At 35.6% G+C, this 10387-nt stretch overlaps 3 protein-coding genes across 3 annotated transcripts; 2 read left to right on the plus strand and 1 right to left on the minus strand.

Moving 5' to 3' along the window:
- Positions 1–632: 632 nt before the first annotated feature.
- Positions 633–2325, minus strand: LOC116163076. Its single transcript, XM_031476922.1, has 6 exons — positions 2279–2325; positions 2166–2232; positions 2055–2119; positions 1736–2008; positions 1519–1687; positions 633–1470 (listed from the first exon to the last, which is right to left on the minus strand). The coding sequence occupies exons 1-6, from the start codon at positions 2323–2325 to the stop codon at positions 733–735; spliced, it is 1359 nt and encodes a 452-aa protein (XP_031332782.1). The 3' UTR covers positions 633–732.
- A 548-nt stretch (positions 2326–2873) lies between these two features.
- LOC116163077 lies at positions 2874–4480 on the plus strand. The gene is made up of 2 exons (XM_031476923.1): positions 2874–3357; positions 3558–4480. Exons 1-2 carry the CDS (start codon positions 2874–2876, stop codon positions 4478–4480), a joined length of 1407 nt encoding a protein of 468 aa, XP_031332783.1.
- Positions 4481–7217: 2737 nt separating this feature from the next.
- LOC116163078 (uncharacterized protein K02A2.6-like) lies at positions 7218–8429 on the plus strand. Its single transcript, XM_031476924.1, has one exon. The coding sequence runs from the start codon at positions 7218–7220 to the stop codon at positions 8427–8429; it is 1212 nt and encodes a 403-aa protein (XP_031332784.1).
- Positions 8430–10387: the final 1958 nt, after the last annotated feature.

Raw genomic sequence — 10387 nt, forward strand, 5'->3', positions numbered from 1 at the left:
TGTAACACTTGTCTTTCAATATACTATTTCTGAAAGTGGTAGAATTGCTAAAAATTTTGATATTTGATATTACATTATAGGTATTAATTTTGACAAAAATTCTTGAGAATTGTTCTTGAGTTTTATTATCTTAAACTCTAATTGCATCAATATTAGTATCCCTCTACAACCCCATGCCAATTCCCTTAAAAAGCATCCTCAGTTACTTTTAAAGTACCCCTAAACTTCCCTTAGTTACAATAGTTACTTACTAAAAACGATTGCCCCCTTAACTTTTTCGAACATTTGCTAAACTTTTCTTTAACTCCTTAATTGTTAATACACTCTTTCTGAACTGTTAAACTTAAAAAAACTATTGTGTTCGTTCCAATTCCTTTTAATTCATATAGAATTTATTATAACTTGTCGGAGTACCTCACGGCTCTAAGTGTAACGTTGATGTCACTCGTTATCGATGTCCTATTAAATTCTATCAAACCAACTGTTGGGAAGGGCTTATATGTACACTGGCCCTAGCCATTGTGGAACAAGAGATATAATGAATTAGTGGATAGGGCAGCTACAGAAACAACTTTCTCGAAACAAATAAAGTGGTACGTGCCCATATTAAAGTAGAAGTATGAAAATGCGAAATAATTTAATAATTTACTGGTAAAAAACAAACATTTAAGTAACACTGTATAAACAATATACCGATAGGATTAATATTAATTGTTAAACAAACTGCAAACACTACATCTTCTCATATTTTATCTCATTTCTGGATTGTTGGCCAAACCCAAATTTTATACTCGAATTCAAAACTCGCAAAAACTCCAGGTTGGAAATAAACCTTCTTCTCCTGTATTGGTTTTCTCGTTCCGGTTCCTCTTTTCTTGTATAGGTATTCTCGTTGTGATTATCTTCTAAGTGATTCTTCTTCAGAGCAAATTTTATTTTTAGCTCTCTTGTTAGATTTTCTCTAAGTTGATGGTGAATATCACACTGCTCCCTGATAATCTCTGTATCTCTGTTTTTTGTTAATTCTGTAAAGGGTTTTAACAATTCAGTTTTGTTGAAAGTATCTGTTTTTAAATCAAGACACTCATGTTTATCTTTTAGTGGATCGTTTGTATCTGCTTGCGCATAATTGTTGATTAAACCATGAAATCTCCATGAACAACAGCAACATGTTATCGGTTCGACTACTTGTATACATTTATCCAGTGCCTCAGTTTGACTCCAATTATCTTTGAGGTTAGAGGAGACCTGATTAGTGTTTTTCTTAGAATTCTTGTAATGTGCGCATGGTAACGATCGCGATGTTTGGATAGCTTGATCTTTATGTCCCTTTGGATCATTATTAATACCACTCCATTTTGTACACTGAAACAGTTCCCCAGAATAATTACTGGTTTCAAAAACAATCTTTTGAATTTCGGGCCACTTGACTATGATGTACCCCAACAATGGATAGTAACTGGTTTCACTCTACAAAACAGCTTCACAGTGTTATTTACAAATTAGTAAACAAATTACCTGTATAACACTTCCAGGACGAAAAGGTCTAACAAATATACTTGCTGTGTAATATTTAACTAATACCAAAAGTGTCTGTTCACCTCCTGATAACAGAGTCAGCAAATTTAAAAAGTTAATTAATGTTATAATTAGCAAGAAATTACAGGGTGGGAGACGCAATAGCTCGCTGAAAGAGGTATCTAGTGTCTAATGTTACTCCAATGCAGATACCTACTTTGTTAGTTTATAGAATAATTCCTTATCATCGACACCAACATTTAGTGCAAAATACTCGCTTAAATACTTGGCGCATGGTTTGGAGAGCCTCATCCAGTTATATTTTACATTACCGATTCGTTTCGGTAGAAGTTCCACCGGAAGCAATCCAATAAAATGCCGTATCACCCACAATAGTGCGCCAGGTGAACATTTAATATATGTGAGGTCTTTTCCAAACGCAATACTTTCCTTTAACGCCAGGCGTTCCTGTAGAGTACCTTGAAAAAACCTGAAAGACCAAGTAGTATTTGAAAATGTGTTCGTAGCTGATTTACTTTATTGCATTTTCAACGGAGTATCCACATCCCTTCAATCTAAGGTAGCATATTTTGAAGACGTGCTAGAAATTTATCTCTGGATTTACCTAACAGAAGCAAAATGCTAACCTGAAATATAGGATGTAGTCCTGATGCATCTTGAAAATTCGTCTCCAACGGGACGCCGAAGCTTAACCTTAAAACCACAAAGATAGTTAATACCTAGGCATTTATTGTTTTACCTGTCGATGTTGAATTCAGAAATTGATAACGATGATTGCATTGACATTAGTAGTGAGGTTACTTTGACGTTTATTGTTTTATTAGAGAAATACCCACATCGGCGGCTCACCTTTTGTTTTTCCTAATGTGGGCCTTGGAAAGTTGAATTTATGTTTCTAATTGCGAAAGACCCTTATGCCTCTATAGTTTGAACAGTTCTCTTTATCCCCTTTTTTAAAGAAACCTATCCCTTTCTGAAGTCCTATGGTTTTGTTTCCCTTTTATACAGAGATCCACTAGTTTCTCGAATAACAAGCCTGGTGAATTTTTTGTTCACCTGTTAAGGGTACGGGGTTGTAGTATAATCTTCCAATATCGAAAGTTGGCAAACCGGGATCTGCTGCTTATTATTATTATTATTATTATTTATTATTAGTTACTTGTTGATATATAAAAAATTAGAATTGTCTGTCACGTTATATTAAAGTTCACATGTACAATTTGTTCACAATACACTTTTTAAAAGCAATTGGAATCGCTTATTTAATACACAACAATTGGCGACGAGTTGTAAACAGAGGAATACAAACCACATAAAAAGAAAAATCGTTAAAAATGGATGAAGCACAGTTTCAACAATTTATGAAATTGCTTAACGAAACCCAGGTAAGATTAATCGATTCGTATAAAGTACATCAGGCAACACAAAACATAGCGCAACAACCCATGGGAACAATAGTACCTTTTGAAAGTTTTGACCCATCAAACGAAAAATTCAACTGTTATATTGAACGTTACGAAAATTATACAGCCGTAAAAAATCTGCAAAACGATCAGAAAAAAGCTCAACTTCTAAATGCTTCGATCGGGCTTAATCATTATAATAGTTTAGCTGCATTCATGGGACCCGATAACCCTATAAAAGAGATTGGATATGAAGACCTAATGAAGAAATTTAGGGAGATGTTGGCGCCGCAAAGGAAACCTGTAGTGAGCCAACATTATTTTCTCAGCATAGCCCAAAAAGAACATCAATCTATAGCACAATTTGTAGCCACCCTGCGTCAATCTCTCTCTGAATGTGAATTTTACACTACATGTGAGTGTTCAAAGAAAATCTCCATTGCCGATATTTTTTGCGTGCACAATTTATCAGAGGACTCAGAGATAATTGGATTCGAGAGAAACTCTTGCAAACAGAAGATACCCCCAATTTTGATGGATTTGTGCCAAAAGCAGTAGCACTTGAAGCATTCAGAATAGAAAGCCACAAAATTACATTGCAACCATCAACTTCAGTCGAAATTAACTCTGAATCAACACATCGTATGTCCTATCACCAGCCTCGTAAAAGCCGGAATACTTCTAAACAACGCCGATATCACTGTTCTCAAAACCGTCAAAGAGGAACTTCAGAATCCAGAGGGAATCGAATCGATTATCGAGCTTTAGGTATCGATAACTTGTGCCTCTATTGTGGAAGGTCAAACCATCGCTCAAAGGACTGCAGAATTGAAAAGAGAAGACTCAAATGCCACTCTTGTAAGAAGATTGGACACACAGCTAAGGTCTGCACGATTATGGAAAACCAGAAAAACACATCGACTCAATATTTCCAGGACGAAGCTTCCAATCAAGAATATGGAATTTGCAACCTCATCGATCTATTTGAGATATCACCTCACCAAGATAAGTATATAGTTATTGTTAAAATTAATGATAAGCCACAACAATTTGAGGTAGATTCTGGTCCAAAATTCACTTTGTTAGGGGAGAACGATTACAAAACATTAAAATTAAAATCCAAAATTCAACCAACACCTACAGTATTCCGTTCGTACTCAGATCACGTTATAAAACCAAAAGGAAAAGTAATAGTAAACGTATCATACAAAGACAAAGTAATTGAAAATGAACTGTACATTGTACCTTCTGGTTACAAACCCTTACTTGGACGAAATTGGATACGCAAGCTACAAATTGACCTTAAAGAAATCGATAACGAAACATCAAATTCTCCAGAATACGTCACAGTTGGTTCGATCCAGACACCAGACCAATTATTTCAGGAGTTCGCACCAGTATTTGAAGAAAAGATTGGATGCATGCCTAATGTGGAAATTCAACTCCATCTACGAGACAATGCCTCTCCAATTTTTACCCGAGCAAGAAACGTACCATATGCACTGAGAGAGAATGTAAATAAAGAATTGGACAGTTAAGGACGGCATACGAATTAAAAAATTGAACCAGTTATGAAATGAGGCAACCATGATTCAGCTATTAAATATCAGAGGTCGCAGCATGTTTTAAAATCGAAAGATCGTGAAGCATCAGAAAGTCTCTGTGAAGCATTATTTCTGTAGTAAATAAATTGTGCTGCCACATCGTGTCGAGTAGGTGGTACTATCTATTTACACAATTGGTTTGTGTATAACTCTAAATTAAATTACTTTTATATGTTGACTTCCGTGACCTTGCCCACATTCCTTTGCTTATTTTAACGAGATAAAAAACAGGTGGTTGACATAGATTAAATTACATTTAAAGGTACACGCAAAAAACGATTATGCACTATTACCAGAGTTATTGAGTTATTATTCTTATAATAATGCTTTGACGTGGTGAATTTAGAAGGATACATAGGGGAATTTGCTTTATTTAGAAAAAAACTGTTTGTTTTTGTTTATTTTATCATTCCTGCAATTTAGTCCAGGAAATAGAGACTGAAAATGGACCATTTCCTGCAAAACGAGAAGTAGTTCCAATTTTTGTTGCATGTCATGAAAGACTATCTGGTGGTTAAGAATCCAAGTTTTCGACCTCCCACCCCTTGTGCTTCCTCCGTACCACCCTTAAAACCAAAGAAATTTGGTTGGTTTTTTAGTTTTTCAATCATATCTTTTTATAAGTTCATTTTACAAAAAAATATTGTTATCAGAAAGGGATGGGAGGTCGAAAACTTAGATTCTTAACCACCAGATGACTGTCTATGACATACAAAAGAAATTGAAACTACTTCTCATTTTGCATGTTAAAACCCTCTATTCCCTGGACTAATTATTGTAATCATTATTTTCACTAAACTTCATACTATGCGATCAAAAAAGAGTTGTCGAGTAACCTTTGGAATTTTTGGTTACCCGGAAAGTCCGCGACTCGATTGTCATTCCTTTTTTGATCGCTCCTTATATGACAAGCCGGAGAAATCCTACTCTGGGGTTATAGGGGGCGTAGAGTCCATATCTGCGGCTGCCCTCGAAATTGGTAGAGGATGCCCAGGGGCGGCGCTACGAGACGAGGGTGCAGGGACGTAAAAAATTAACCGTGCCGAAAAAATAGTTACCTACTCGGGGCAATTCATATTTTTTACTGAAAATTCACCCACACCCCCCATGATCTCTACCCCTGAGAATTTCGAGATTAGATCCATTCAATGGTAGATCTGGTCAGTGGTCTCTGCACCAACGACCCCCCCCCCCCATATTATGTTTATAATTCTTATGCAATAAATAATAAATGCATTTTTGCACCCCTATGATTTTTTAGGAAATGCACGTTGTAGGATAGACATAGGATAAGGGCAGCGTTACACAATCGTGTAAAATTTACAAACGGTCTTCTTTTCAGTAGGGTCGCCCCAGGGTCGCCCACGTACATTCAAATCACAAATGTCATTTTATCTTAGTAAAGGAGAAAGGAATGTTGGAATAGGTCACGTTTATGTACTCGTCTTTAGACAAATAACCATTCATTGTACTTAATGACATCATAATCGGATGAAGCAGTTCTTTATATTTTTTTACAGACGCGCGCAAAGTTTAAGTTGTACCTTAGCGACATCTAGAAATAAATAGCTGCACTACTGCTGCTTGCAGCCATTGCGGTTGATGTAACTTTTTAAAAATGAAATCTTTGAGAATGACTCCTGGCCGCAATATTGGATTTTAAATGACAAAACTTTTAATATTGAAAGAGGAGGAGCAGTTTTACAGCGACTGTACTTTAAAATTCAACAATTGCTTAAAATAAAAAATAAAATGTGCCCTCTTATTTTAGCAATATTGTAGTAATTACTGTCTTTCTAGTAAAACCTTTATACAGTCGCTCTAGAGTAATGTATGTAGAATTTATATTTCCAAAAACCACCCTAAAAAATGATTGTATAAGCCCAGGAGTCATTCTCAAAGTTCGATATAATTTTACAATGCAATTTGTCAGTGGCGACCTCTATTGATTCTCATGAATAGTATGCCGTCCTTAAGAAGCTACACGAATAATAACAAAAATCTCTTCCAGCGACTGGGGTTCGCCACTTGTGATAATTCCAAAAGTAGATGGTGGAGTAAGACTCTGCGTAGATTACAAGTGTGGAGTAAATGAACGATTAGTATCATCAAATCACCCCATTCGGAAAATCGACGACATCTTACACAGCTTGAGGAATTCAAAATTCTTCTGTAAGTTAGACCTATATAAGGCATATCTGCATTTAAAAGTCAGTCCGAAAAGCAGCGAAATTCGAACACTGGTCACACACAGGGGAACATATCGTATGAACCGACTCAGTTTTGGCATCAAAACTGCCCCTTCCGAATTTAATAGAATATTTTCTGGAATATTACAAGGATTGAATAAATGCGAAGCATATTTCGACGACATTATTGTTCACGGTGTTACAGAAGATGAATGTATTGGCAATCTAAGAGAATGTTTAAAACGATTAGCCGAAAATGATCTCCATTTGAACAAACATAAATGTTAATTTTTCCAAAGAAAAATCGAATATTTAGGATATACAATTGAACATAATTGTATCAGCAAATCACCAGGAAAAGTTTCGGCAATATCAAAAATGCCTAGACCGTCAAACATTGAAGAATTGAAACGTTTTTCGGGATGGTTACCTATTATGCAAAATTTATTCCCGATTATTCAACCTTGACATATCCACTCAGAATGCTACTGAAGAAAAACCAACGTTTTACCTGGACCACGCAATGTGAATCCGCATTTTTAAAATTGAAACGAGAACTTTGTAGTGATAACGTTTTAATACCATTTGATCCACAATTACCTCTAACGTTAACAACAGATGCAAGCCCTGTAGGAATAGCTGCTATCCTCAGTCATCAAATCAACGAATGCGAGCGACCCATTGCATATGCATCACGCAGCCTTACATCATCAGAAATGAACTACAGCCAGTTAGACCGGGAAGCTCTAGCAATAATGTTTGGAGTCAATTATTTTTTTGATTACCTATATGGGAAACAGTTTACATTAGTAACAGATAACCAGCCACTGTCAAAAATCTTACATCAAAACAAATCGCTACCGAAAATGACATCTGCAAGACTACTCCGATATGCATCATTTTTATCCGGGTTTAATTACAAAATGAAATGTAAAACAGACACAGAAATTGAAATCGCTGATTGTCTATCGAGGGCACCAATCCAAAGAACAAAAATTACAACAGGAAATTCAATCAACGAAGAAGTGTCTCAATTATTTGCTCAAAAAGTCTTTCAAATATCGAGTGAAGTAATTACTTACGATACAATTAAGCAAGAATCTGCGAAAGATCTGGAAATTCAAAAAATCATACAGCATCTCCATTCTAAAGTTAGAGACGAACTTTACACTTTAGAAAATGGCATTCTCTTTTATCAAGTTAGAATACTAATTCCCAACGCACTCAGACAACAGATTCTAAAAGAAATTCATTCAACCCATATTGGAATAGTTAAGATGAAACAACTTGCCAGGACATATGTTTATTGGCCAAAAATTGACTCAAAAATTGAAAAATTAGTAAAGTCGTGTGAAGAATGTGCTAAGACCCAGCACAATCCACCAAAAGCTCCAATACATCCACGGGAAGAACCAGAAGAGAACTGGGAACGCCTTCATATTGATTATGCAGGTCCATTAGATGGATATCATTTTCTTATAGCAGTGGATGCAAAATCAAAGTGGACGGAAATACGCACATCAAAAGAAGCACCTTCAACTGCTGTAACTATAAAATTATTAGAAGATATTTTCTCGACACATGCGGGTATCCTTCGATCCTTGTGTCTGATTACGGCATTTACTAGCAAAATATTCATTGACTACTGTAAACATGGAGGTATTTCCCAAATGTTTATCCAGTGGCGTACGTAGAAATGTATTCTGGGGGGGGATTAAACAAGTTCGTGGCACATACAGTCACCCAGTGCGTACTAGAAGGGGGAGGGGGGGGGTAAGAAATAGAAATTGGGTTGCAGGTTGCTGATACTGGTAGTCACTTATCTATTTATTATTGTACAGGCGAAAAAGATTAGATTAGAACGGTATTTTATTTCTTACTGCTGACAGGCCCCTTTATTGCTTTTGCTTTAATTAGTCAACGAAAACTTTGAATAATAGGTATATTTATGGGCAAAAAACCAATTTCGACAAAAAATTCAAAGGGCTGTAACTTTTGAACTAGTAGCCCAATCTTGGAACTGTTTGAAATTATGGATTCTACAGGCCACATTCTATAAGAAAATTTTTTTTCCGGGTCGATCTGAGACCATTTTTTTTTCGGGCCTCAAAAAAAGGCAGTGTATAACCTTCCTTTTTTACCAAAAATCGACTGCACCAAAATTTCTCGGGAAAACACTTTTCTTATTAATTTTGGTGCGTAGAATCCAAAACGATTCGTACTTTTTCGATTAGACGTCTCAATCAAAAGTTATGGGCAAAAACCAATTTCGACAAAAAATTCAAAGGGCTGTAACTTTTGATCTAGTAGTCCGATCTTGGAACTGTTTGGAATTATGGATTCTACAGGCCACATTCTATAAGAAAATATTTTTTTCCGGTCGATCTGAGACAATTTTTTTTTCTGGGCAAAAAAAAGGCAGTTATTACCTTCCTTTTTTACCAAAAATCGACTGCACCAAAATTTCTCGGGAAAAAACTTTTTCTTATTAATTTGGGTGCGTAGAATCCAAAACGATTCGTACTTTTTCGATTAGACGTCTCCATCAAAAGTTATGGGCAAAAAACCAATTTCGACAAAAAATTCAAAGGGCTGTAACTTTTGATCTAGTAGTCCGATCTTGGAACTGTTTGAAATTATGGATTCTACAGGCCACATTCTATAAGAAAATATTTTTTTTCCGGTCGATCTGAGACAATTTTTTTTCTGGGCAAAAAAAGGCAGTGTATAAACCTTCCTTTTTTCCCAAAAATCGACTGCACCAAAATTTCTCGGGAAAAAACTGTTTCTTATTAATTTATATATAGCATATATCGCCAAATCGTTGACTGCCAACACTGATCACTCACTGAATAGTGAATACTGAATACTACAGAATATTTAGATTTTAGTGACTTTAGACTTTAACCAAAACCAAAATTGCTCTCTATATATACCTATATATTATTGCCTTTATTTTAAAGTGGGCGGAGCGGATAGCGGAGTATTACCTAAATATCTAATAGCTATGATGATAACTCAATTCTTCTGGGGGGGGGGGGGGGTTTCTAGTGGCTGCTGAATTCTCACTAGAATTTAATTTCCTACCGAAGTGAGAGTGATTACAACCCTACTTTTATATCTCTATACACAGTGATACATAGCTTACGAAACTACTCCCCTTTTTAACTCAGTTAGCAATCATCAAAATTTACTTTTGAAACAGGACAAAATTCGTTCTTTCCAACTGATCTAAAACAAAAAATGGTATAAACTATATTTTGAGTACTTAGCTACAAATTCTTAAGATGGTCATTAATATCTGGATTTTAATTCATGAAAACATTATTTTTTTCGGAAAAAAAACCCCCAACTTCCATCTTTAAAAAACTGGTATGAGTTGGATAATAAGGCAAATCCTTACTTTAAAAATTGTAACCTGAGGTGACCTAGTAACTTCCCCAGGGTTCTTCCTTGTTAATACTGACTTTTATGTTATATTCAAGATGCTCTAGGAATGAAACTTCTTGAAATTAGGTCTTGTGAAGCGGATATTTGAGAGAGTATCCGTCGATTATATGAGATATTTATGGCAGTTTCCTCGAAGGCGGCTTAGTTAAGGTATGAGAATAGGTGCATAACCCAAAATAACCCCCACTTCCATCTCTCTTTT

Source organism: Photinus pyralis, unplaced genomic scaffold (assembly GCF_008802855.1).
Source record: "Photinus pyralis isolate 1611_PpyrPB1 unplaced genomic scaffold, Ppyr1.3 Ppyr1.4_LG2, whole genome shotgun sequence".
NCBI classification, from domain to species: domain Eukaryota; kingdom Metazoa; phylum Arthropoda; class Insecta; order Coleoptera; family Lampyridae; genus Photinus; species Photinus pyralis.

What these genes read in the sequence shown, in the direction of transcription:
- LOC116163078 (XM_031476924.1), top strand. Translation starts at nt 7,218, where the DNA reads ATGCTACTGAAGAAAAACCAACGTTTTACCTGGACCACGCAATGTGAA.
- LOC116163077 (XM_031476923.1), top strand. Translation starts at nt 2,874, where the DNA reads ATGGATGAAGCACAGTTTCAACAATTTATGAAATTGCTTAACGAAACC. An exon ending in ATGTGAATTTTACACTACAT is followed by an intron (nt 3,358 to 3,557) that starts GTGAGTGTTCAA and finishes CATCAACTTCAG; the next exon opens with TCGAAATTAACTCTGAATCA.
- LOC116163076 (XM_031476922.1), bottom strand. Translation starts at nt 2,325, where the DNA reads ATGTCAATGCAATCATCGTTATCAATTTCTGAATTCAACATCGACAG. An exon ending in GACTACATCCTATATTTCAG is followed by an intron (nt 2,120 to 2,165) that starts GTTAGCATTTTG and finishes ATAAATTTCTAG; the next exon opens with CACGTCTTCAAAATATGCTA. An exon ending in GTCCTGGAAGTGTTATACAG is followed by an intron (nt 1,471 to 1,518) that starts GTAATTTGTTTA and finishes GCTGTTTTGTAG; the next exon opens with AGTGAAACCAGTTACTATCC.